The following is a 27,995-nucleotide window of genomic DNA, read 5'->3' as shown; positions in this document are numbered from 1 at the left end:
TTACAAGTGGAGACAGTTTTGCAGAAGGAGTGATGAGCCGAGCCCCCCCACCCCCCCACCCCCCATTCCTCCGCCCCTCTCCCCCATCCCCTGGCTGTGGACACCGCGGGTGAGAGGAGGGAGAGGGGCGGCCGTCGGATGTTAGTTTGCCCCCCAGTTGTAGCTGTTGTACGCCGACTTGTTGATCTGAGACTTCTGCTGAATGGAGGCGTTCTGGCTGCGCTGTCCGGTGCCGCTCTGTCGAGACAGTGGAGAGAACAGACGTCATCTGTGAGCTGTCGATTCATGCCCCGTTGTTTACTCAAATATTGTTATTTTTTTTACAGGCATTTAAATGAGTATTTAAATGGATCTACTTGCCACATAAATGTACAGCTACCGTGATGCTTTTTACTTGTGTTAACCTGAACTGAAAAGCCGGACCAGGAGCTACAAATCGGCTTCGGCTACATGACGCAGTATTTATCCGTCAGTAAACAAGCAGCTGGAGGCACGTGACTCTCGGTGGGTCTGATATTTGAATCTTTCCCAAAAGATGATAAATGAACTCGATTGGTTTGCTGGGCAAAAATACTGGAAGTCTGGCCAGAAGGGAATTCTGTTAAAAGTGGTGAAAGCCGTCCACACGATTTCACGATTGTAGATATTTACATTTTGGACTCGATGTCAAAAGCTAAATCACCGCTAAACACACCAGCGTCCGACCTATTTATCGGTTGGCGGATATTATCGGGACGACGTTGGCCTATCACAGATGATCAGTGTCAGCCTTATGCAGTCTGATAAAAATCAATAGGAAAACTTTTTTTACGGAACATAATGCAGCTTTGATAGTACCTCATTAAAAAAAAAAAAAAAAAAAAAAAAAAAAGTGAAACTTGGGTGTCCCTAATTTTTTGGGAACACGATGCCTCTTTTGTGCTTTTCCTTATTGGCGGTCATTATCTTTGATGAGATTTAGTTGCAGTTATGAATACTTATATTTCTGATTGAGGTGTAAATGGAAGAAAAACAGTACAAAAAAAAAAAAAAAAAAAAAGAGGGAACAAAGAAGAATCCCCAACAGGAGCATGTTCAGTACCTGCCCGTCTTGCTGCAGGTGGTGGTGCAGAATCTGAGAGTGGGGTTGTTGGTGCGGTGCCAGGATGTGCATGAAGGGGGCCGGAGCGTAGGCGGCGGCGGCCGGTGGGTTGATGGGACCCCCGCTGCCGAGCGCCGAGGGCAGACTGAACGAAGCCGCTGGCGTGCCAGCGTGGAAAGCCTGCTTCTCAAACGACTGAGGGAGGACGCAACAAGGACGGCCAGTATTTGTCAACTATAGAGCAAGTCTTTTACTTGATGTAATTTTAATACAGGAATTAAAAAAGAAAAAGAAAAAAAGAGCACTTGTATCGTGTAATTTACCTGCGTCTTTGTGTAAACAGAGCCTGAAATATCTGGTACCCCCGTGTTGCTTGATGTCACAGAGACTCCTGCAGAGACAGAGGACACAGCACAAACTTAAGTCCAAAAGCAGGTCAACTGGACACATCAAGGGGGACCCCCATAACGCAAACCATGACCAGCCACATGGTTTTAATCAGATTCTAACCCACTTCACTGTTATTTGGGTCAATTAACTACAAGGACATTAATAAATAGAATTTATTCATGAGGGAAAAATTATCCAAATAAAAGAGAATACAAGGAAATTCCAGGTACGGCCATCTATGTCAGCGTAGGTTCATAGATGATTTCAGTGTAATTTCCCTTCAGTGAGGACAGCAGAGATGAAGAGATGAAGAGGGATGAGAGAAAGATGGTGGAGCAGTGAATCAGTTCCAGTCAGCCACAGCGGTCCGGGTCCGACTGTATCTGGTGGCGACTGCTCCGCTTGTTCTGGCGCACACTTACCCCCCTGTATCGCCATGGAGACGCAGAACTAGGTCAACTGGTGACAGACACCGGACAGTCAAATAAAACTGGACTTCATTCTCGTGGCATTTTCATGACTAAGCTGTTGAAACGCCATCAGTTTCCTAAATGTTGGGTCAGAATCTGAGAGTAAGACCATGTGAAGGAGATGTCATGTTTTATCCATCGCTCTTCACATCCTGGAGGCAGCAGCCCATATTTTGTAGTGCGATCGCAACTACAACAACAACAATTGTAAACAGAGAGGAGCTCTGCACCAAGTTCTTTTCGGACATATAATGTGTCGCATCTCTGTCTTCACTTTAAAGCTGCGATGACTAATTAATCAGTCAACCAACAGTTAATGGCCCAATGTGCCACTGCTGTGATACTTTAATGATAGTTTTAAGTCAGTTTTCCAAACAAACAGCTAAAAATTCCTAAGTTACTTTTTCCTCACAGGCGATGGTTTGCTGTTTTTCTTTGTCCCATGAAAACAAAACAATTCTTATTGGATTGTGTTGTCAAAACGAAGACTTCTGAAGACATCGCCTTGAATTTTCAGAATTGTATAAACATAAAATTGCAGATTAATCAATGATGAATATATTTATTTTCCTCAATTCATTCATCCGTTTCAGTGATGCTTTGTCCTTCAGACATACAGCGGCTGTTTATTACCCAATGATCTTCAGATCTGTGTAATATTTAGCATCTAAAGTTCTGTCCTTCCTAGAAGACAACAGAGGTGAAAACTATTGATAGAGCAGAAGAGGAGTATTTTGTGTTCTTTTAAGGCCCATATCTGGGACGGATTCTCAACCCTATTTTGCTTTTAAGCCTTTAATTTAACGACCACTGTCGGCTGCAGAGACGCTCGTCTATATGAGCTTCTGTTAATCTGGCAGCATTCAATTCAGATTTGTGTCAAAGGGAAGTATTACAAACAGTCACTTCTACACCGACACGGTCGTATGTTTAAAAGAGGATCAAGAAGCACCGCCAAAGTTTCTGCCCCGTGCGATCACGAGGTAAAAGAACCAAACAACCAAGGCAAGAAATTTCAGAGTCAACAATTCAACCTTTAAACACTATAGCAGTATGAAACGAAGAGCTGATCTTGCAATGTCACATTTCTTAAGAAGTAGAGGTGCTAATGTGGTTATTGAAAGTACTTGGGTGGGTTAGGATGGGCCCACACCCTGGAGTTCCTCTTTCTCTGTACCGTTATTCTATATTTCTGATCAGTCATGGAAATGCCACAATGCAACACTCCAAAGATGGCCAGTGCAGAAATACTTGAAGATCAAACCCCTCTTCACAACCTCAAACGGGACAAATCGATTGTCATTCAGGTACCAAGTGTGGCCGAGTTCACTCAGACGCAGCCGGCTCCAAATGAGAAGATCTCCAAAACGTCACGTTCACGCAGCCCTTTTAAAAAGCACAGTCTTATTTTGACCAAGTATCGCAGACATTTTGTTTTGCCCCTCTTTCTCTCCTGGGTTGTAACCTACGTCACTCACATGACAGCCAACTCGTTCCTCCGGAGACGGGGCACACCAGCGATGACAACATGAGTGGAGAGCAAGCAACGAAGGAGGAAAACGGGACAGCACCGACCAGAGTAACTCATAATCAGCGCGTAGCGGCCACGGTCGTTGTAACCTGCCACGCTTTTGCCTCTAAACCCGAGAATCACACAACACAGCCGTCCAAAATATGAACACCAGATTGGATTGATGATGAGTTACCCTGGGAGAAAACAGGTAACGGACAGAATGGCAAACGAGGCTTGCAAAGAGAGGCAGGCTGCGCTAAACTATCTAAAAGCACATGTAGTGTGACGGGTTTTCCCACAGGCGCAGCTCATCAGCGATGAGGCAAAGGAACGAGAGCAAAGAGGGGGTGGAGGAGGGGGGGGGGGATGGTTGGTGACACAAGGAGGAAGACGGGAGGGACAGGTTTTTTTTTTTTTTTTCTCCTTTCCTTTCCGTTTTAATTTGGCATGTGGCGGCACTCACCGACTCCAGGCCCGGTGACAGAGCTGGCTGGCTTGTTTTGTGCGGAAGCGGCAGCGGCCACGGCAGTGCCGTATCCGCCCTTACAGAAATCCCCACTCCCTGAAGCCTGGCCCACATCCTCATAGCCTGCAACAGTCAGACACACAGCCGCAGCCCACAGCGTTAGACACACCAGGCGGGGGACGCAGACCTGCCTCAGATAGTATTCGCAAATAATTCATAGCGTTCGTTTGAAATCGCACCACACGGACAGGCTTTACCGATCTGTGACAATGCAGACGGAGTCGGGTTCTCGCTGTAATCATCTGAACTCTGACACCAACTGCGCTGTCCGTGTGGCAAAGCCCGTCCGTCCGGTCCAACAAGCAGGTCAGAATCAACGCTAACATCATTTGCAAGTACTATTTGACCCAAGTCTGAGGGGAGGGGAGTGAGGGAAGTGAGGGGGCAGGCAGGGTGTGGGTGTGTGTGTGTGTGTGTGTGTGTGTGTGAGGGGGAGAGGATGGGGGGGGGGGGAGGGAGAGCGAGCTTGAGTTGGGTGATGGCAGAAAGCAGCGGATGGTGCAGCTTAGAACAAATAGGTGTTGCACGTGTGACCAAAGGTGGATACCGAGTGATGAATAAAGTGTGAACATAAAATGCATTACTGAAATAAAAAAAAAAAAAAAAAAAAAACAGAGTATAAAGTGATATCAGAAGGCCAGGGTGGGGGAGGGGGGGGATGTGAAGCTGCTGAAAGAATATGGGCTCAAGCGAGAGTCATATTGAGAAATATGGGAAGATGATGACTTCATTTGTGGATGTGTTTTAAGATGAAGGTGTGTGCAGGTGATGTGGTCGATGGTTAAGCCCCAGGGCAAACTCCACTTTCTGAAATGAGCAAAGCAAGCCATGGAAGACAGCAGGAAACCAATAATCTAACCCCTCCGTTTCATAATCATAGCCAAGTGTAGCCGGGCGCCACTGTCCAAGCCCCTTTTCCTTTTCCCATTCTGTTTAAAAGGCAATCCTATTCACTTTATCTTGAGAAGCCATTGAATAAAAAGAGACATTTATAAGGCATGAATTACTCGGGCATGTTCCTTGTGTGTACAGGCTATGGAAACTGAACAAGATGCAGACGCACTTAAAAGTATTCTGACACAACAAACCATGCTCGCGGTCAAAAACATTTTGTTTAACTTTGACGTCGACAATTCAGAATCAGCACACAATAATGATACGTAAACCATGAACAACTGTCTTGACACGAGCATAACAAATGCCTTTACACAAGCACCGTGTTTATGCTTTCAGATGCTGCAGCGCTTGAATGAAATACACACTCCACACCAAACGGAAATCAATGGGCTCGTTTGTGAGAATCGGCACAGAGTTATTGGTATGCAAGTGTATAGAGCAGGACCTGCATGACGCTCTAAAAACATGCCGCTTCGACATTGTTTATTCCCTCACCGGTGCTGTATCCATGGGAGCCATAGCCACTAGCCTGCTGGAAGGGTGTGGCTGATGCATTGACGCCGACATTCACACCGTGCTGCTTTGAAGAGGTAGGAGCCACCTGGAGACAAACAGAAGCACGGCGCGTAATGTCAGCAAGTCACAAACACGTGGAACTAAAATTCCAGTTTTCTTCTCATTTCGATTGGATGACAGGAATGTTCAGCAAATACTCACAACTTAAACCTCAAAATGCAATCTTGTATTAGGTAAACAAAACCTCCTCTTCCCCTGGGGAACATTAATGCGCACGTCCAATTTGATTTGCTCGTCACGGTTACAATCCTTCCCCTCACCAACACCCCCAATGTTCCTGTTGGTAATATGCTTATTTTCCCAATATAAGAAGATAATATAAACAAGAAAAAAAAAAGAAGAAAAAAAGACTCAAGGTTGGAGCAGGTCTGTAATGGAAGCCAGCAGGTTGGCAAGTTCACTCACCGGAAACACAGCAGGTCCGTACTGGAAGGTATTGGGCAGGCCTGGCATGCCAGTGTAGTATGGGAGGCTTGTGTAGCTGTAGCCAGGCGGCAGCGCCGGGTTGAGGAAGGGCTGCTGTGTGGTGTGATGCGTTTGGGTCTGATTCTGTTGCGTCTGAGCTAATGTGGTGGCTGGAGCCGGGGACGATGCGTCACCTCGACCAAACTTCGATAAGTCGCCTGGGAACAGAGGGAGGGGGGGATGACAAATTACTGAGAGCGTCGGGAGATAAATGTCACACAAGATCGACATCGTGAATAAAAACAATAAGAACAACAACAACAAAAACTCAACGCTTGGCTGGTTGTGAGGTGTCACAAGTACCACTTTTAAATCTTCCTTATTCATTGGTAGTATATCTAACTGAATCTGTTTATGAAGGCATTTGCCCAACATTATTCAGTCTGAGATCACAGATAGCTCCTTCAAGTAAGCCTGGAGGTTTTTCAAACCGCAGCTAACTGCTGCACAGAGTAGGTCAGTTTTGTAATAAACTCAATAGTGAGATGATGGCTAACCAGAGTAGGGGTTGTTTGTCAGGCTGCCCTCTCTGCCAGTCAGTGCTGTCGTGGGAGTTGCAAATGGGATGCTGTAATAATCCTGGAAGAGAAAAATATGATAAAAGAATTACAAGATACAAAACTTGTATAGGACTTCTGCGTTTTTGTTTTTGTAGCAGCAGTTTAACAGTCTTTACAAAACAAAACTCACCAGCGGTATTCTGGTCTGCAGCATCTGTAGATCGTCGTAGCCGTACACCTGAGGCTGACAGGAGGAGGGAAATTGTGTGACTTTTGATTTAAATCTGGTTAAATGCAGATTAGAGAAACGTGACTTTGGCTGGAACTTACAGGGTAGGCGTGCAGTAGTCCTGGGGCCATGATGTATGGGTTGGGCAGTAGAGGGGGCACTCCAGGTGGCAGGTTTGGAGGTGCTTTCCCTGAAAACACAGAACCATGCATATATATAAAAAATAATAATAATAATAATAATAATAATTATATATAATTAATATATAATATATTATATAAAAACAATATATAATATATAAAATGCATTCATTTAAGCAAAATACAAATACTAAAAATGCTTTCCCTCTGCTTATCAGAGTGAAATCATAACAAACAATTACCAGCACATACCCATTGCAGTCTCACTTATACACAATATAACCACATTTTAAGTAGCAAGAGCAGATCTATTGCATCGAAACTAAGTGCTACAAATTACTCCCTGAGCCGCATCAATAAATGACGAGCCCGCAATACATCACTTGACAAACTGTGCTCCGGCAGTGGGAGCAGAGACGAAAACTATTTTACACGCGCACAACATTTTTTCAAATGAGTCAGACTCATGGAAACCAACCGGTGACCGTGAGGAAATGAAAACCAAATCATTAGGCCCCAGACAAAAGATTGTACCCAGGTCAAATACAGAGTCCAATTCCGTTATTAGTTTTTGAATTCAAAAGATAATCACAAGCCAAAACACAACTTTCCGAGCAATCTTTCATCATAGCTGCACCCCTGCAGGCAGGATGTATTTATAGTACCCTCTGCTAGCTGACCACAAAGGTCACCCAAAATGTTCAAACAGTTAGACATCCCAACATAACCACCAGTTCTAGATCGGACACGATTAGAGGGGTAATCATTTGTCTTCTGGTTGAAAACACATATTTTATCAATATAGTGCAAAATGAGGGATTATAGAAGTTTCAACACTGTAGGTCAGCTACTTAATGCTTTCATGCATTTACATTTTGTTCTTAAATTCAGCTTCAGCTGTGGTGGATTCATATACAGAATGAGGCTCGCATTAAAAAAAAAATGTACCAGCAAGTTATTGTAAAATCTCCTGCATATTGACAGCATAGTTCAAAGTAAGCTATGCAGACAATGTGAAGGGCAAGGACAAAATAAAAAGTATTCACACGTGCATAATTTGGATGCAAAACTATCTGCAGAGAAGTGGATGCCAAACACAAAGTGTATATTTTACTGATATGTTTTGTGTTGTCCAACCTGAGGATGCTGCAGAGCTGCGTGTGGATGAGGCTGAAGAGGGAATGGTCGATACCGTTGTCGACATTGAAACAATGGCGCCCGCTGCAGCTGGGACGCCCATGGAGACGGTGTTGAGGCCCATGGCCAGACTGCTGACGGCGCCTAGGCCGGAGGGAGCTGAAACCGTGGCGGAGCCCACCGAGGAAGCCTGAGGAGCCCCGAGGGACACCTGTGCCGCGGCCACGGAGGAAGAGGAGGAGGGGACTGATGAAGATGGCACGGCTGAGACAGAGGAAGGGAAGGATGACGAGTGCAGGCTCGAGTCACCGTCTACGCTGGGATGCTGTGGAGACGGAGGGAGGAAGATGCGGTTAAGATTGATGAGATTACATTTCCATTAGACTGAGTGGACATCTAATGTGTCCATCTTCCACCACAGGAAATTCAGTTCTGAAAAGGCTCACAGAGAAGGGAGATAAACTCTCCCGCATAAAGCAACTCATGCCTACTCTGCCATGCCAGTGGTTGCTAGAGCCATTTGACTGCTTCCGATACAGAAACGGATATGAGCATATAACGAGCTCACCAGTAAGCTTGAGTTGGATGTCCGGACTGAAGATGGAGCAAGGCTGTTCTGTTGTGACGGGTGAGAGCTGCAAAAACATGACAGGAAGATTCAGAGCACGTTTCATTTATCGCCAAATCAGCACATTTACCGATACTTGGGTTCACATGCAGGTCCCAACTTCAGGTACTAATAGTTGTGTGTTATTTAGCCGCATCGTACTTGTTGTGCTGAGGAGGGGGGATGGTGCTTGGAGGCATGTCTTCATTGTGACCCAGAGCGCTGAGGGACGTCTGATTGGATGTTGTCAACAAGGAAGCAGGGCCTGAGCTGCTGTCCGACATGGTGCTCATGCTGGAGACAGATGCTGGCGTGACCGAATCAGTGGCCGGCTTGACTGATACTGCAGAGCCTGCTGCAGCTGTGGAGGGGGAGGAGAAGAGATTTCAAGAACAAATTCCAACAAAGAATAATCAGGAAAAAAGGTGTACTGTATGTGGCTGATATAATCCGACAGTTTGAACAATATGTTTCAGAAAAAAAAAAAAAAAGTAGTAAATAAGACGCGTACCTTCCACAGATTGCGTTGCTTGTATTGAACTGAAGCCATTCTGTAAAACCAACAATGAAGGTGAGCTCACAGGTTTCTACAGAAACCGGCCATTGATAAAAGTTGAAGGGTGTTGAGCTCTTAGAAACAATCATCAAGAAGCGTTAATCTGCAGAGCGTTTTAATTACAGGTAACGTTTTTATCCTAGCTGTGTTTTACAATATAAACAACCCAAAGGGTCCTCCTTTAAGCACTACACTAACAATGCCTTGTTAAATAATTAATCGACTAAAGTGAAAGAAGGAAGCTTTGGCCTCACCTTGGGCTGCATATCCTTCTGAGGGGAGGAGGAGACTGAAGGAGGGTAACGACGTGTCTGAGATGCCCTCTGATCATACAGGTCCATCTGGCTAGAGTTGGAGAGAGCTGGAGTCGACTCACTGCAGATTGTAATAAATTGACAAGACCACTTTTGATTTTTTTTTTTTTTTTTAAATTTGAAATACTGATGATAATTAGAATTTTAAATTGCTTTTAAAAACTAGAACATGCATTTAAAAATCAAGTCAACGCAACCCAGTATTTGGAGCTGCATAAGAATGAGTTGTGTTTCGGCATGTACCAACCTGCTGGGAGTGGTGTAGAGACTGTTCTGAACCTGGTTGCCGGGTGTCGTGGTGGTGGGGGCGGACTCGTACTCTGGCAGAACTGGTTCTGACCCAAACTGCAGCGCTCCAAACTGAAGATTGAGGCCTGAGATGTCTGTTGAGCCGGGCATTTCCACCGCCAATGCTGGAATCTGAGGAAGACCGTAAGGATTTGTCAGAGTTGTCCCAAATTCTCAAGAGTCCGTTATTGGTATTGTTTCGTAAAAATGGCATCCATGAAACCATGTTACTTTGGTCCCAACATAATACAAAAATAAAAATTGTAGCATTTGAAAACTTTAAAAAAAAAAAATCACTTAGAACACAAAATGTTTATAATAATCTAAATGTTACCTTTGTTGTAATGGAGGCCCTCTTCTTCTGCTGTTTGAGTTTGTGTTGCTGCAAAGGCAGTGGACTTGAACCATGGGCATCTGAGGAACTTGGGGAAACTTGCTGTCCTAGAGAAGTGACTGCTACCATTTTGGGAAGGGAGGAAGCAGGCGGGGGCACCACATGGGACGAGGATGTTGTTTGTTGCGGTAAGGAAGCAGACGAAGAGACAGAGGAGGAAGGAGGCAGGCCTTTGTCCTGCAGGAAAACATCCAACATGGACGAGGTTGAAGTGGCGGCCTGGTAGGGCTGCCGCTTTGTAAAGGGCGTATGGATCGCAGACTCCGGCTGAGTCTTCATATCTGGACCATGATGAGGGAAACATTTTAAAGTTAGAAAAACAGAAAACCCTGAGAGCAGTATTGATTGTCCTACAATGGGTAAAAAAAAAGATCTCCGTTATAGTTATAAAATATACCAATTTACAGACAAAAGAAAAGCATTTTTAATTTTAAAAGTAATCTTACCGTATTGTCCCAGTGAGGTGGCACTGGTGTCCCAGGATGAAGGGGTTGTGTTGGGAGGTCCAGTCTGGGAGTGCTGGGCTGCCAGCTGGGCCAATGCCTGGGCCGTTTTATACTGCTCCAGGAACTGGGAACCAGTGGTCCCTGTGCTCGCTCCTTTAGGATCCCCCACTTCCCCGAAACCCTTGCTCAGCATGCTGACCTGCAGTGTTGGTAGAATACAACACATATTGTAACCATGGTGCTGTACTGAAGTAGTTCTGACAATGTCAATAGTGCCTTCCTTTTTCTATGTGGTTAGGAAGTGGTCGAGATGTCCTCTGTCAGCGTTCTATGAGCCAAAGTGTATGTAGCTGCAAGTTAGAGAATGATGCAGTTGTTTTTTTTAAATTTATTTTAAAAGAGTCTTACCATGCTGTGCTGGGTATAAGGGGTGCTGGAGGATGTTTGGGAGAGTGGCACCCCTTGCTTGGAGTTGCTGAAAACCAGTGATTGGGACAAGGAGGGGGGCTGGGTGGCGTCCATGGGGGCATTTTCGGTCTCAGAGGAGGAAGATGGGGGAGTCTTCCCCAGCAGCACCGCAAGGTCAATCCTATAGAAAGGCGGAAAAAGGAATTATGATAAGACATTTAAAATGTTATTTTTTTATTAGCATCTCAGGTTAAAACCTCTTATTTGACTGTGGCAGCTGCAAGTCATTTTTATTACTACTTATTCTGCAGCTTATTTTCTCAATTGATCGTTTGGTCCATAAAACATCAGAAATTTGTGAAAAAATATCAATCATAACTTTCCAAGGTGGCATCTTGCAAATGGTATTGTGTGTTTTAATCCAACCAACAGTAACAGTAAAGAAAGTAAACGGTGAAACCAAGAAATAGAATTTTCCTCTCGACCAATTCTCACAGAAGCGATTTGCTGCAAAGCGAGAGTCAGGCTAATAAACTGCATAAGTGACCCACCTCTGTCCTTTGGTGATGGTCACATTCTCCTGAGGAAGAGGCATCGACGCCACACTGGACGCTGTGAATATCTTGGTCTCTGAAAGCTGCAGAGGAAGGGATAAAGAGGATTTAAGAAATTGTATTTGGAAGAACAAAAGTGAACATGCAAAACTAAAGAAATATGTCATGTATTGTTAATACAGCAATAAAATATGTTATCGATGAATTTATTCTCCAAAAGTGCTCAAAGAACTTTATATTTGGAACATGTGAATGAGGTCAAGCCCTGAAACACTCACATCCTCATTCCAGTCCTCAGTGCCCCACTCCTCTGCAGCAGACCTCCAAGCACCTGAGAGTCAAAGAGAAGCAGTTCAATACTATCACGTTGGGCAAAAAAGAGCTTCAAACAGAATAGAGAATAAATAAAAACAAGAGGGAAGTGGAGAGAGGTTTACCAGGGGCAGAGTCGAACTTGGGTGGGTAATTTGTTCCCTCTCCTGCAGAGTATTCCAACCCTGGAGACAAAGACAAGAGGTGGGGGGGGGAATCAGAGCTGATGTAGTGTGTTTTACTAAACGGCTAGTGTAACAAAAAGAGGTGTTGATTCTTCACCCAGACATAAAGATCTGAAAGGAATACAGTATTTCAGGGTTTCAGGTATTTGTAAACGGTGAGCATGGTTCAAGAAGAACGCCTCCAACACCAGGCATCAAAAAGTATGCGTCCTTTGAACACAAGAGAACTGTCCTTTCCTCTTTACTGCAGCAGCTTCTTTGGGATGCTGAACATGATTTTCAAAACCGTTTTGATGGCAAACAGATGCTGAATGGATAAGATTAACCTCACTTATTGGAGGGCAAACCGTCTTAATAAATTAACTTACTAGCTCCCTCCTCTTGCTCCATGCTTCCTGTGTTGTTCCAGGTACTGCCGCCTCCATAATTTTCTTCTGTCTGGGCTGGCTCAGCGTAGTCGGCAGGGTTGAATGTTCTGGGAAAGACAGAGATAAGAGTTGAGAACCGAGTGCATGCACTGACCATTCCCAAACAGCTGAAGGAGTGTCAACAACATTAGCCACAGCTGGGTGATGGCAGAGAAACAAATCTTAGAACTTACCTACGACAGGTCAAATTGTGTGCGTTAGGCAGAAGCAGAGCCCCATTCAGTTTGTAAAGGGTCCAAACCGTCACTAATTTAGCTGGTTTTCAACTTGCACATTGCATTTTTAAGACAGTTTGAATAAATCCTCAATACTGCTGTTATCATTAGGCTTAACAGCAAAACTGAAGTAATAGCAGGAAAATATAGAAGAGGAAATGAGAAGAAACTTAGATGACTCTTTGAGAGTTTGCATAGTATATACAAATAAGTAGCAGGGAGTAAGCATTTAAATTCTCTTTTAGTAGTTACTCAACTTCCCTTTCCTGGTACTGCATGTGTTTCATTAATTTGACACATCCATGTATGTTAAGAAAATTGCAGCTGATGCAACCAAGCAACATGATCAAGTGCAACACTTTTCTTTTGAGTCAAGCCAAGCCTAGCTACTTTCATTATTTGTCTATGATCCTTCTTGTGCAAATCAAGATGTGTTTATGGCTTGCCTGAACATATTTAATGTCAAATAACTCCAGGAAGGTCATTCATATCCGAATGAGGAGCAGAATTTTCTTTTTTGAAAATGTCTTTCATTACATCATCCCGTTTTATGGCACTCAAAAGTCTCCCTACAGAAAGCAAGAATAACAGACACACCAGAGGCGATGCACTCACCTCTCACCTCCTGCAATATCATATCTGGGCCCCTTATCAATCTGGCTTTAGAGGAAAAATAATGGCAACAATTACAAGACGAACAACAAATCATAAGTAGAAGATAAAGCTTTTGTTTTTCACACCACAAACCAGAGCAGCAGCATAAGCAAAATGCCTTCAAGCTACCTGTACCAGTACTGTAATAACCCCTCTACACTGATCACTCACTCTACGATGCAAAGCAAGGCAATGTGCTTTTAGATATGGTCCGAGAAACCAAGATAACCAGAATTATAGCCTAAATAATGCAGCCACAGACACACAAACTGTTGCTAGAGAGTAATTCTGCAAGACTAAATGAAATAATCCTTTTCATTAATTCGGTTTATGCCTAAAAAAACAAATCTCTGAACTTTCAATGGTACAAAGCTCAAAGTTACTTCTGAACAGGCACTCAAGATGCTGCTGTCAATGCATCACTCAGCATTCAATAACTCTACCATTGAAAGAAATCTACATCTCACAGTCTCGTATTTGGTCTCGCTGTTATTTACTGAATAAAGCCGCATTTCCACCCAGTTCCATGAACTAAAAGGTTGCTTCAGCTCATCGTTGTGTGCTTTTTCACAGATCAGGCAAATTAGTACACAGACATGTTTTTCTTCATATTTTAATGGTGGTTGGCATGCCAGCTTAAAGGTACATTAGGTGTGGCAGGGTAGATTCTGCTGATGAATGCACAAAATAAAACCTGGACTATCGCTGTTCCATTTGTTTGTACGAGTTCTTCTCTAACTCCATGTTTATTTGTACAAGCACAATGAACAAAAAAAAGACAACCTGGCTTGCGGCTGCAGATGTTTTAAAATGGCAGTTGATATAAAATGCTGCAAGTATTTGACCAATCAGAAATGCTCTCTTCACTCGGTTCCTTTTCCGCAAACTCGACAAGAGAATTCAAGTACAAAGGCAGCTCACAGATATCTCAAAGTAGGCAGCAGTGTAAACAGTGTGAGCCAATGCTGTGATACAAATGAAAACAACTGGCTACATAATGAATGGAGCCGTGTTCTCTCATTCTTAGCAATATCTCCTCGTAGTGTTGAGCATCTTTACACCAGGTTACATCAGCAATTCATCCGGTCTGAATCTACCAACAGTTAGATTTGGCCTATGTGAGGTAGTAATAACACTGATTCATGACATATATTGTTGCAACTTCCACTTCTTATTTAGTGCGCTATTTTGGCTGAGTTATCGTGACAGCGCTATCCATCAGATTAATTACCCAATATCTCCTCATTCCTCCTACTGCTCACTGAAAGGAAAGACTGAGTTCATGAGTTTGTTGGCAAAATGCAGTCTTCTGCATCTGCAAGTTGCCGTTTAAAATTCTCTCTGAAAATAATAACATAACCTGCTTTATTTGGCTATGACATACACTTGAGGATACTATTGAATTCATTTGGCAATTTTGCTCCCATCATCCGAGTCATTTAAGTTTTACATGAAGTTTGGAACAAATCTCTTTCATCCGTTTATTCATCGGTAATGAAGTGTGGTACTCGTGTCCCTTGTGAGCTCACATTATTCATTTATTTGCTTCAGTACACGCCAATGTATTTTAAAGCAGGAGATGTGTATGTGAGGTGAATAGCGTGAGTTGCCTTGGCTCATCTTAAAAGCACAAAATATCAGTGACACATACGCACATGCAACCTGATCACTATCACCTAACACTCAGTAAAAACCTGACCAAGGAGCTTATCTGCTTCCTTCATAATCACGTCTGCTTCTTTAAGTCAATGTGATAAACCGACACGGACACCACGCTGGTAAACTGTGTGCCAGCAACAACAAGCAAAAGCAATAACAGAACTGCTGTGTGGTGTAATATGTGGGGTGGGGGTGGGGGTTAGGTAACATGAAAACATCTCCCATCACTCAATTCACCTAAAACAACCTCAGTTTAGAAGCCGTATGAAAAACATATTACGGCGTTTGAGATATGCAAGTGGATATGAACGCCTAAAACACCAAGATAAATATGCCTGAAGTTGTCAGACATTTTCCCAGGGTGAAAGAACACGCACCCTAAAGATCTGGCATGTGGTTATGTAATCTCATTGCTACGGTTTGCACCACAACTTGAACAAACATCTCTGCATTGCAAGAAAGCTCTCTAGCTATTCCCTTAGCCTCGAAACCTCTGTATTCAAATACATATCTATGGCATTATTGCAGAAGCTTTGAAGTACACATTTAATACTTCAGGCTTCTCAGGGGACGAAGTCACTAAGCTCCTGAACTCGCTAACGAAAAGCCACGCCATGTCGCATGCGGCGCTTCAGCAGACCAGAGAAGACTTAAAAATCTGTATCTGCAGGGTGACTTCACGACCCATTATCAAATCCAGGAAATACACGCTTCCTACTGCGATGTTGTCTGTAAAATGACAACGAAATGTGACAATAATGCCATTAAAAGGCGAGGAAAATTACTTCCTCTATTATGACATCTAACTGGCATTGTAAGATGCCAACTGATCAACTGACATGCAATTAACTGCACTCATGTGTGCGCACGCACGCACACGCACACGCACACACGCACACACACACACAGAAACTGATGGGACAGAGCAGGCAAAACACAAACTCAAGAATGCCACAACACCAAACCAGAGAGCAGAGACTGTAATATTAACCTGTCGGGTCCCTCAGATGCCCCTCAGTGGTTCTACGCAGTGCTTGAAATGGGCCAATACTCACCAGTAAGCAGCACATCTACATGTTAAGACTTCGGTGTGCCGTGACTTTTTTTTTTTCTTTCTTTTTCCCCTCACAAGCTGCCAATACCCTTTCCTTCCCTCTACATATCAGGGTCTTCTGGGGGATTCATAATGACCCTAAATGCTCTGCATTACCCAGTGAGCACCACGTGACGCCCAACTGCTCCCGTTCTCGCTGCCTAATTTTCTCTTGGCAGATAGTCTGAACAATGTTCCATTAACTTTACATTATTGTTGGCCTGGCTCCAAAAGGGCACAAAGACAAATCAAACGGAGTCAGACGATGACACAGCAGAGCTTCGAAAGTCAAATCTTACCCAACCAGTACTGAATGTAGGCCGTCACTCCTAGCAGGAAAAGGCCTGCTGATGTTATGGCCGCGTCAGCAAATATTAAATTTTAACTCAGAACTTAAAAGTAAATTAAATAAAATAAATAGATAAGTCAATCTTATCTATGAGGAATAACAGTGCCATTTGTCTTCCCAAAAATGTCTCTGCTTGCTAAATTTATTTTGCCATCAAATATGAGATATCAGATAATCTGACCTATTTACCTACTGCTTCCTATGAACTTACTCATAATTAATAAGAGAAAACAGTTAGTTACCCACAGTCAACTGAATACTGTGACTTCCTGTATCGGTTTCAGATGAAAAGCCCTCTGGCGTTTTAATAAACACTCCTGCCATGTACTGGGTTTACTCTTATACTGTTACACTAATAATTAAAACATCTGTCCCCTTGATCAAATAGATTTGTGTTGTAAATATCAGCAATATTTCCTCATATTTTATTTGCGGTAGAAATTCTGAATGTAATGCTTAATGACTTGCTAATAGCACCTGATAAACATGCTAACATGTGAATAAAGGGAGTACTGGCAAATGTGTTTTTCCCTCTTCAAGCACTGGTTCTATTCAAATTTAACTCTAAATAAAATGTTTAGACTCTGCAATCTCTGAAGAGAGATATTCAGCCCACGTTGTTCCATCCCATTGGCTGACGCATGTCCTCCCTCCTTTAGATTAAGCCTTAACAATAGGCTGGGGTCCTGCTCTCTGGTGACCATGGCAACAGGTAAAAGTGGAACAAAAGGCCCTCTGGATTTAGGCAACACAGGTATTCCCTTACCCCATGCCCTGCGCCGAAAACCTGCCTCCTCGCCGTCCAGATACTCCTGAAGACAATAAGAGTCAGTTTCTTAGTTTGACAACTGCTTTCACAAGAGAGAGCGGCAGCAGATTAAGAGCAAATAAAAACACAAGATCTCCCGCGTTTTGATTAGATACACTTCCACTAAAAGGGATTACTTACCGACAGCTCCCCTTCCTCTGCCTCTTCCCCTTCGGCCTCGCTCTGCCCCTCTTCCAGCTATTCCAGCTTTGCCTCCATCCAAGCCATTCTCCTGGCCACGGACTTAAATTACAAAGAGAAACAATGACATCAGATTAAGACCCCCCCCCCCGCTGCATGCAGATAAATCACTTAAAAGTAAAATGTGTAATAATTTACAGAAATTCTGTTGACGGTGGTATTGTATGAGAACAAAGTCGCCCTTAATTCAAAATCAAGATGAATGACTAATCTTAAGTGGCTCACACTGTCCACCCCCCCCCCAAAAAAAAAAACAACCTTCAGCTAGACCAAAATAACATCTACTGATGTTCTGTGAATGACTAAATCATAACAAAAAACGTGTGAGGAAACAAGAGCTTTGACATACAGCTACTAAACAGGCTGCTACTACCACAGACAGCAGCAATCTACAGCTGCATCAAGGCAGTAGATAATCTGATAGATAGAGGGCACAAAATAACAGGCTATCGTTCATGCACACCAAACACTTCTTTACTTCAAAGTGTTGCATGGATAAACCACTAAGGGACTTTTATTTTGAAGTCACTAAAAGTAGTACCAAGAAGCCCAATTTAACTAATGATGGCTACTCACAAATTGCAGTGAAATTTATGAGCCCTGCAGGGACAGTGTTTGCTCATTTATGGATCACAAATAAAGCCTTTGTTTTCACTTCTCTAAATTTATAGGAGGATATTATCTCATGCTGCACACACAAGTATGCAATTTGATAAAGCGGGCCCGCGGTAAGTGATCGAGTGCAAACTACGTGTTCACTTTGATTCTTTTCAGAGATAACGCGAGCCAAAATGACAGTCAGAGTAACAATATAGTGATAGCACTCAAGAATTAAATTACATAACTCTTAAACAGTATGCTAAGTAATTAGTTTGGGGAATCAACTGTTTATATCTGGAAGGACACGAGTAAAACCACAGTAACGATGTGGTGAACACTTACACTCTCGTCCCCTGCTGGCTCCACGGCCCTTACGTGGAGGTCCACCTCGACGACGTGCCGCATCTTTCTCTCCTCCTTTCTCTCTGTTCTCTTTTCCTTCCTCTCCGGTTTCTGCCTGGCTGGTCTCCTTCTGTCCTGACACCCCTTTCTTCTTCCCCACCATTTCCCAGGAGTCCTGGAGAAATGAATACAGTGTTGGCTCCTTTAATTTTGTAGATAGAATACACGCATGGAAAATAGGGAAGGTCAGTAAAGGTTTGTCCGATGGTCTGGAGTCAATACGCCATATATTTGGAAATACTGATTGGTCAGTTGGAAACTCAACTTGGTATAAAAAAATGTTTTTAAATAAAGCTTCTGATAAGATTATGGTTTCTTACCAGATGGGTTATTAAGGATACATCTGACTACTTCTCAGTTTGTGACAGACGGTACAAACTGAAGTTGAGGGGGAAAGCTGTGGGCGCAGCTACATTAAATTATTATGGGAACGCAAATCTTGTTCCTCTTGCTGTTAATTCCTGTATTGATCAGCTCATTTTAAAGTCTTTTTCCAACCAGCTGCAATCTTGACAATAGAAGGAACTGATAACCTCTTATCAGGTGTGATTAATATGCTGGTAAGATGCAGTTCACCTTTTATATGGTTTCAGTTTCAGCCCATGTTCTACGAGTTACATTTTAATATCCAAACCTGTAACTACGAGGGCTTATTAGGTGGGTTGTTGCTGTAGTTGTGTCACAACCCCAATTCGTACAGTAGCAAACTTTAATATCTGTCCATACATGAAAAATATCAATCTTCCTAATACATAACTGATGTGTGACAATAACTTTGTGAAAGCACACATTTTTCTTACCGGGTCAGTACAAACCTACGACCGGTATTCAAAAGAGACAAACTGACCAAAAGGATAAGCACAGAAAATAAATTGACATGCACCTTTGTATATTTACATGTTGCTTTGTTTTAAGTAGGAGAACCTTCTCTGTGCTCATACCATCCTATACCTCCAAACAAACTTGTAAAGTTTGTCCAATAATAGTTATCTAATCCGGTCTTGCACTGATTTCTCCAGAATCTAGCCCTCACAGCGCTAAGCCTTTACACAAAGCCAATACTCACAGTGTCTGGGCTCCCCTCCAGCAACACGTTAATGGCTCTGTTGACATCCCCGTTGCAATCATGCAGTGCGATCATTGACTCATCCTGGTCCTTGCCTGTGATGTCAATCAGCTGGAAAAGTAGAAGTATCAAGATGAGACACAGAGGTAATACCTGGTTGACATTCGCGACATCTTATTTGGTGGTTGTTTTTTTTTAAGCTTTAAAAAAAAAAGAAAAAAAGAAAGAAAGTACATTATATTTGTAGAAAATAAGTCAAATAAAGTGTAATTCTATTGAAAAAGAATGTAAAAATTGTGTGTTCAGTTGTGAAGAAGTTTCAGCATCTTTGTAAGGACATTAACAAGAGTAGTATTAACCAGAAGTTTGAACATGAGGATCATTTTCTGTAAAGGCTGTGACAGCAAGCACTATTCTTTTAAATTATGAAAAATCTAAATCTAAAAAAAATGTTTGTTACATGAATAAGATAGAAATATGATGGAAAAAAAGAATTTGTCTCTTCCTTTTGTTTGCATTGTGGCTCCGGAAAGTCTCTTTGTCAATAAGGCTCCGAAAAGTTTCCTTTGTTTTCTGTCTTATTTGCAAGTGATTCTTTCTGCATCTAATTGACGACTCCCCTGTGTCCTTATCTTGTGACCTACAACCAACTCTGTATTACCATACGAAATCAGATACAGAGGGAATGGGGGTGATGGTCTACTGTTTGTCAACTGTATAAAAGCTGCCCTAAGGAAAGCCCTGCTAAAGAGGACTGCTGGGAGAAACCAGGCTGGGTAGAGCCCGGCTGGGGCGAGGACTGTTGGGGGAGGACTGCTGGAGAACCATGCTGGAGAACTGCTGGGGAGAGCCCTGCTGTATAGAACTTCTGGAGCCCTGCTACAGAGGACTGCTGGGGGGAGCACTGCTGGACACCTCTCTTTGAGGGTGCATGTATTTGCTCCTTCTTGCAAGAATAAAATGTCCGATATGTTTGATTTTGAACCAAGCCTCTTGAGTAATTTTTCCAACAAAATGTTATCTGGCGGCTGTGCAGATAAGTAATGAAGTGTGCAACAGAATTAAGACTGAGCAGTTCACTGGTTTGTCAAACAGTATAAAGCACAAAGCATAAGAGACACACAATACGCATACAAAGTAAAACATAACAGATGTAATACAATACCAATAAATCAAATTGCTACTGTACAAAAAAGTAGGAAAAATACACTTAGGACACAATGATGTACAGCTGCTGACCTGCTTGACCTTCTCTTCAAAGTCTGCATCATTGTGGTCCGAAATCATCTGCGCGAGCCGGATCTGCTCTGCGGTAGCCTGTTCCAAGAGGATGCCAACTTTTAATATTTGCACCGACAAACAGAAGCACAAGATTTGCATTCTTGTACAAACATGAAGAGAAACTCATATTTAGCCATTTATAAAATCTCTCGGCCTAGCTCTAAAGTAACTATGAGAGAACAAAATTCAATAACAGATTTGGTACAAACACTGGGTCCACTTCGGGCTGTCAGAAGTAGTTACAACTTTACTCTCTTTGTTTTTGGTTTTTAATCAAAACAATTTTTTTTTCTCGTTGTGCACATAAAAGCACTGAAAGAACCCGCTTTGTTGCCCTGTATAGTTAGTATTGTAAACTGAAAATATCTCCTACTTTGAACCTCATTAACATTGCAAATTTTTAAACCGTAGTGCATCACAATTATTGTCACTGGCAAAAATAGGCCTAATATGAAAAGTGTGTGATTCCCAGTCCTCTTGATTGTTTCATGTTGCCTCTGACTAATATCTCATAGGAGGTTAATGGATCTCATACGAACTAATTTTTGATATTATGCCTGTTAACTACCCATTAACTTAATATCAGGCAAATAAAATCATGGACTACATCAAACGAATGGACCAAGTGCTGGAGAGGTGCAGTTTACACGAGATATTTTCTCTGGGAGTTGGATGAGTAGGCTTCTTCATAAAGCGAGGAGTTGGGCTTTTTATTTACAACAGGACAGATTTTATCATAATATTATTGCAGCACTTGTATTCATAATCAGCATTACAAAAACTCTTTCAAGCAATGATTACATCTCATCAAAGAGTAAGCACGGGCTACTAAAAGTCTTGTGCATTTATGAGAAACTGCCCAAATAGTTTACTGCAACTATTAAACTCGCGTGATGTTAACTGCCAAACTTAGATCACTGATGGAGCTCATCAGTGTAGTTCAGACTGAAGTTGTAATGCCTAAAGCCTAAAATCAGGGATTTCCTTCACGACTGTAAAATGATGGTGTCAACACTTGTGATCATCTTGTAGCAAATTCCTAACTTTAGTCAACTTGAATTTGATAAAAATAAAATAAAAAAAGGCTTTATAATAAGGCTGACATCATCCATCACAGCCCCTTACAAAAAAAAAATATTATGTCGAGCAATGTAAATTATATTTGAAGTTATATTGACTGTTATTGTCCCAACTGTTGAGGTGTGTATTATGAAATTTTGAAGCCAGAGACTATGCAAAACAAACCAAGTGATGTTTAGTAGAGGCCTACTGGTATCTGCCTTTATTCAGCCCTGGTGCAAATCATAGTGCATTTGGGCAAAGTGACAGGCGGTGGGTGTGAGAGTACCTGAGGCCTCTGCTTGTGCTGTGTCTGGCTCTGTGTCTGGCCCTGTGTCTGCTCCCAGCTGCCCCGGGCTCGATTCCCGCCCATGGACGTCATCATTTACAGTATATACAAATAACAGTATTTACAAAGGAATAACACCTGAGGAGAGAGGGGATGGGGAGAGAGGCGTTACACAGATCTGTGACAATGACCTATTTCTGACATATACCTGATCTGGTACACTAATTATATGTAGTGGTGAGGAAGCTGGCAGTGGGTATTAGATTTGGACGCCTGAACACGTTGACAATGGGTGTTTTATCTGGCCTATCCACGACCACGTCTAAAACCAGGGCTAGGCGGGTTTGACCCGGGAAACAAGAGTGCTGCACACACACACACACACACACACACACACACACACACCGTTGGTCAACTTATTTACCTCCCCAAAACATGATGCAAACCTTTCCACATAATAATAAAAATAAATAAATTTAAAAAAAAAAATACCCTCGATGGTGTGTAGTTAAACGTGTACCCCCCCCCCCCCCACCCCGATATCCGGATATGACTACTAATCCCATAACACACACAAGATCTACATTGAATTGAATATTAAAAATGGAGAAAGGTATGAACAACACAGCGAAGGCTGTCAAGTTCACACCGGCTCAATTGCAAACGTGTTTAAACCTCGTAATCGTGCAGCTTCCTTAATCTCACATACGTTACGTAAAACCCTGTTTTTGACGAGCCCACAAACGAGCCTGAAGCCTGAAAGGGCCCGTCGGACATAACCGACCCCACTAAAGACAGCCACATGGCCCCAGAAAAAAAAAAAAAGAGCTAACCAACCAGCTAACACTTGAGAGGGGAGGAGGAGGGGAGGAAGAAGAAGAAGAAGAAGAAGAAAAAAAAAGCCTCCAGCTTTTGGAGGTCTCGACGGGCTTCCGCTTATCACGGCTTCACCTCATGGCGACGAGGCTAACTTTAACAGCCCGCTAAGCTAGCCAGCCAGCTAACTCAGCGACGAGGGCTGCGGTTTGCTAAGGTGTTAGCTGACTTAGCTTAGCTCGGTAGCCAACAAACTCACCAACTAGTTTACGGGCAAACGAGAGGCTTTTCGTGTTTCCACCCCCAGACGAACCACCACTACACACACAAAAACGCCCATGCCCCCCCCCCGCCCCTACCCCACCCCTCTCCTTTCGTTTTGGCAGCTAACGACTAGTAGCCAATGCTAACGTAACGAACTACCGTCGTTTACGCATAGCTGTTAGCAAATTAGCGGCTTCTTCTGCTGCGAGTTACAAAACAAACCCCCCCCCTCCTCCTCCGGTAGAGTCTGATTCCCGGGCTGGTAACACAGAAAACACCGCGGCTGAAAGGTTTAGGCCCGCAGGCCCCCCCCCTCCCCCTCCCCCGAGAGAAAATGAAAAATAAATAACAGGCGATACTGACCACAAAAAAAAAAAACCACCGGCTCAATATTAAGACACCGCTACAAAAAAAAAAAAACGGGCCGACAAGTGGGGCTTCGCTGTCGGCCTTCTAGTCGGATTCAGGACGAAATATAATCCACGAACCCTCCCTCCTCCTCCTCCTCCAAAAAAAAAAATATTTTTTTTTTTTACACAACTAAAAATAGAAGAAAACAAGACGAGCGGACTCGTTCGCACAATAAACGAGAGACTCTGAATTTACCTGTTTCTTTTCCACTCTGACACCACGGAGAGCTGCGTCACGTGGTTCACAACAGCGCTTCGAGGAAACTGGACCCGCACCACGTGACCGCTCCACTCATATACAAGTTCTATAGCATCGACCCGACTGTAAAGGGCACGTTGTTCAGCGGCCCCCGGGATGCGCAGCGCACAAGACAAAAGCGAGCGATGATTGAACCGTATGAATGCAGCGATTTTTTTTTTTTTTTTTGTATGTTCGATTGCGTAAATATTTTTGCGCGTTTAATCTTTACGCAGCACGACAGATTTGTTTGGTTAAGTCAAGATCATAACAAGAAGCTGTGCGAATTACTGAATCGACCTCTTAAAACTGGAATCACATACGTTGGAGACTATCCGATGCTATTTGTACGTTGAAATACCCAAGACTTTATGAATTGTGCAAATATTCGCGCGATTGTGCAACTCTGGAATTATTACTGAGGTAGATGCTTGTTAAAAGTGATAAAACAGAAATCCACGTTGTGTGTACTTTAAATATTGTAAGTGCATGTACAACTATGAATAATAAATGCAATGTGGATTAAAAATCTATTAAACTATATGACATTATAGTGTATGCAATACACACTATGCATATACACACTATCCTATAATGCTAAAATAACATGTAGTATATGGATGTATATTAGAAATATGATGTAGCCTAAGTGCATGCACAAGTATGGATAATAACACAATACGCAAAAATGAATTAAAATATATAATTGTGTAGTGTATGCTATATATATTATGTATATGCACATTATACTGTAATGATACAATAATATGTAATATATTCATTTATAATTGAAATTTTGTGATTTCTTTATAAAAACGTAATGAAACTGGTAGTAAAAGTACTATAAATAGTATATCTTGATAATGACAAAATAAGATAATGTTAATTTTTTTGTCACTACTACATATTACTATGACAATAATGTCATAATTGTAAAGTAAAAGGCAATTAAATGGACGTAAAGTTAATTTTGAAACTTTGAAACAGTATTCAAAATGATCCTTTATGTTTTTATCCAGTTTTGCTCATCACAAACAGTATATCGTGAAAATTCCCACTATATTATATAAAAAAGAAGATCTTACCAGGTTTCAGAGTCTCGTGAGGTCTTGGGGTTTAACTGTATATAGTGTACCACAGGTAAAATAAACAATACAGTTTAACTTTTAATGTCCTTATAATACAGCTATTACGGTAATTTAAAGGCCGTAAATCAGCCTTCACTGCCGTCCTCTCTGCGTAAAGCTAGCACAAGCCAAAGTGCGTTATATCACGCATGTTGCCGATAAACATAAAGATTTGTATCAGCTTAGTCACTGCATAGTTGTTTTTTATTTTTTTATTTTTCTAAAAAACACCTTTTTAAAGATCCCACGTGATCAGCAACTTCTCGTCTGTGCTGCTGGAATGGCGATCCTTGAAAGAAAATGGACAGCCGACATTTAGCCGCCGAGCAAACGTAGCGACACAACGCTTTGGAGTCGTCGCTGGCGAGCTGATCGACCTGTGGATGAACTGTACACGCTGTCAGACAGAATGGCCGACTCGTCGCCCCTATCGGGGGTTAATGTTGTTCTGGTTATGGCCTATGGCAGCTTGGTAAGTAAGCCACAGGTGTGATTTATAACGCCAGCTAAATCGTGTAATTATTACGCCTTTTAACCGCAATACTGTCACGTTTGGTTTCCCTTGCAGGTGTTCGTGCTGCTGTTTATCTTTGTCAAAAGGCAAATCATGAGGTTTGCAATGAGATCCCGCCGGGGACCCCATGCGCCTATTGGCCACAATGCACCAAAGGTAGGCTTAATCCTCACTGTTATTATGCAGGTTATGTGTAAACCTGCAGCAGCTGCTCACGAGTCCCGTGTTCTCTCTTCATGAATTCATTTACAGGGTTTGAGGGAAAAGATTGACTCCAGGCTGTCCAGAGTCCAGGAGATCCGTTTCGAGCCTCGTCTCCTGTCAGAAGAGGACGACAGGCTCAGGCGGGCATCACAGATCAGTCAGTCACCTTTCCAACTCATCTAGTGCAATGTCTTGAACTGTTTCTGTCTCCTTATAATGTAATAAAAACCTGTTTATGTTTCAAAGGTTGCTACAACTACCTGTACAGAATGAAAGCTCTGGATGCCATCCGTGACTCAGGTGAGACATCAAAATTTGAGGCTCAAACATATTGATCCTCACAGTGGTGGCATTCATATTTTCATTACCACCCGGCTGATTCCATTAAAGGGGGGGGGGGGGGGGGGTCTGTGAGGAAACATTGGAGATGTTTGAATTTAACAAACCCACCCCTCCCTTCAGGGCTGCTTTTGAAACTTTGCTCCCTCATATTCACATACAAACATTGCCAGGGCAGGACAGCTACACACTGCGATAATCACAACTGTGCTACACCTGGCAAACTAAATATTAAGCTGAATGTCTGTGGGCAGGTTATTAACATTACAAATGTGACACGGGTACCTGCCTAGTAAAACTAATGTTACCACCTGTCAATTACCCTTCATGCCTTTCAACTCTTGAGGGTCTCTCCACCGTTGGAAAGCCTCAGAAACTACTTTTTTTTTTTTTTTTTATCAGTTTTATCCTCTCCGACTGTTTCTCCGCCATTTCTACTTCTTGACAACGGGATTAAGTTGTGGAGTTCATCACGACAGCATGTGGCAGATGTACCATCGCTCTCGCTATGGCTGCCCCCTTCCTTGCAATCCTTTCTAACCCTTCGTTTTCTGTTCGGACCTCAGGAATTCCTCTGCAGGAGATAAGTCGCAGTCCCAGTGCATTCACCGGACGCAGCTTCAGGAGCTGGTTACTGGAGCTGCGTAACTCTCACTCTCTGATCAAGAGCAGCCGCAGCGCGCTCATCGACCGTCTGCTTGAAGGCTACGACAGCGCTCGTCACGGGACCGGAGTACGTACAAGTGTGCTGATGATAAAGAAAAAAAAGAGGAATATGTCATCATGAGCCATTGTAACATTCGTGATTTGGCTTTGTTTCAGGTATTTGGGGAAGCTGAGTTTCTTGAATACCAACAAGCTCTCAACGAGCTGGCTGACGTGTAAGTACTGCCGTGCCGGTCCAGACATGAAGTTCTTGTAACATTGTTGGAACAAGTATTCCAGTCTGCTTTGTGCACAGCGACAGGGCAAGGCTTTCAAAACCTTTCCAACAAAATCATTGGCAAATTTAGCTATTAATCATTTTTTGAAAAGTACATGTAAATATACGTTTATCAGCCGAATATATCATTTGTATGTAAAATGATCTCTGTATTGTAAAAAAAAACAAAAAAAAAACAATTCTCTCACCTCTTGTCAGTGTGAAGGCCTATTCCAGCACCACCAGCCTGGACCAGCACCACCAGTCTGCAGCCAAGGACTTGACAGGCTCTCCGGTCCGCAGCACTCCCTCCACCATCCAGGTCACCTACCTGCCCTCCACCGGCCAGCGCAGCAAGAGGCCCAAACACTTCCTGGAGCTCAAAAGTTTCAAAGACAACTACAACACACTGGAGAGCACGCTATGAAACACTGGCCGACTGTCCGATAAATGTGTGACGTGGTGTGAAACTAAAACCTACAAACAGAGTCCAAACCAGCAAAATAAGTGTAGGAAAAGCACTCCTTATAGTAAGGTGAGACAGGATACCGTCTAGTGTAGCAACTTACCCACTCTGGTCTGATGTAGAAAAAGCCCTTTCAATAACAGATGTTACAATTTTTCTCTTATAATGGTGAAACCCTGATGTGCACGTTACGCCGAGGCCTTTGGTCTCTTTTTGGATCTAATGAATCGTGTTCAGAGGACAAATATGATTGTTGCCGACTCGGCAAAGATTTCATTGCCATTTTTGTAAAATCAGTAAAGTTAGTCGTAGGTCACCTGGATCAAGTCCAAATGCAACTTCAAATGTTCCTTTTGATTAATTTTGCATTTGTACAGCTGTAAGATATTTATAGGGACCATGATAACTTATTTAATGGATACTGTTTGATTTGTATTTATGTGAAGGTTGTACTCTTTTGTGGTTTGAGATAAAAACCTTTCAACCCTCATCCTTATATTCATTGCCATTAATATCTCCACTAGGTGGCAGTACAAGGTTACAAGGAGTAAAGATGAAGCAACACTTGTTAAACGTTAGGTTGTAAAACAAAGTACAACAAGA

General features: G+C 42.7%; 2 protein-coding genes across 6 annotated transcripts; one reads left to right on the top strand and one right to left on the bottom strand.

Moving 5' to 3' along the window:
- Positions 1-64: 64 nt before the first annotated feature.
- On the bottom strand, positions 65-23,935 carry ubap2l (ubiquitin associated protein 2-like). Of its 5 annotated transcripts, none has more exons than XM_069177101.1 (30): positions 23,779-23,935; positions 22,093-22,230; positions 20,703-20,780; positions 19,464-19,574; positions 18,338-18,512; positions 17,336-17,437; positions 17,153-17,198; positions 13,247-13,291; positions 12,357-12,463; positions 11,929-11,988; positions 11,770-11,822; positions 11,489-11,574; positions 10,938-11,118; positions 10,530-10,728; positions 10,024-10,364; positions 9,649-9,821; positions 9,342-9,462; positions 9,043-9,082; positions 8,694-8,892; positions 8,493-8,559; positions 7,925-8,249; positions 6,749-6,837; positions 6,609-6,662; positions 6,416-6,497; positions 5,859-6,076; positions 5,373-5,478; positions 3,918-4,043; positions 1,405-1,472; positions 1,082-1,276; positions 65-237 (listed from the first exon to the last, which is right to left on the bottom strand). In XM_069177101.1, exons 2-30 carry the CDS (start codon positions 22,186-22,188, stop codon positions 142-144), a joined length of 3,639 nt encoding a protein of 1,212 aa, XP_069033202.1. In that variant the 5' UTR covers positions 22,189-22,230; positions 23,779-23,935; the 3' UTR covers positions 65-141. The 5 variants fall into 5 exon arrangements, with proteins under 5 accessions (XP_069033202.1, XP_069033203.1, XP_069033204.1 ...); XM_069177102.1 differs by having other exon boundaries at positions 9,342-9,432; XM_069177103.1 differs by lacking the exon at positions 13,247-13,291.
- An 842-nt stretch (positions 23,936-24,777) lies between these two features.
- Positions 24,778-27,882, top strand: LOC138215105 (protein C1orf43 homolog). Its single transcript, XM_069177110.1, has 7 exons — positions 24,778-25,419; positions 25,516-25,617; positions 25,714-25,822; positions 25,912-25,965; positions 26,571-26,737; positions 26,827-26,885; positions 27,146-27,882. Exons 1-7 carry the CDS (start codon positions 25,357-25,359, stop codon positions 27,351-27,353), a joined length of 762 nt encoding a protein of 253 aa, XP_069033211.1. The 5' UTR covers positions 24,778-25,356; the 3' UTR covers positions 27,354-27,882.
- Positions 27,883-27,995: the final 113 nt, after the last annotated feature.

This window comes from Embiotoca jacksoni, unplaced genomic scaffold (assembly GCF_022577435.1).
Source record: "Embiotoca jacksoni isolate LCO1_2020_lvr unplaced genomic scaffold, fEmbJac1.0.p SCAF_7, whole genome shotgun sequence".
Lineage (NCBI taxonomy): Eukaryota > Metazoa > Chordata > Actinopteri > Embiotocidae > Embiotoca > Embiotoca jacksoni.
This window is presented reverse-complemented; position numbering and strand designations above follow the sequence as displayed.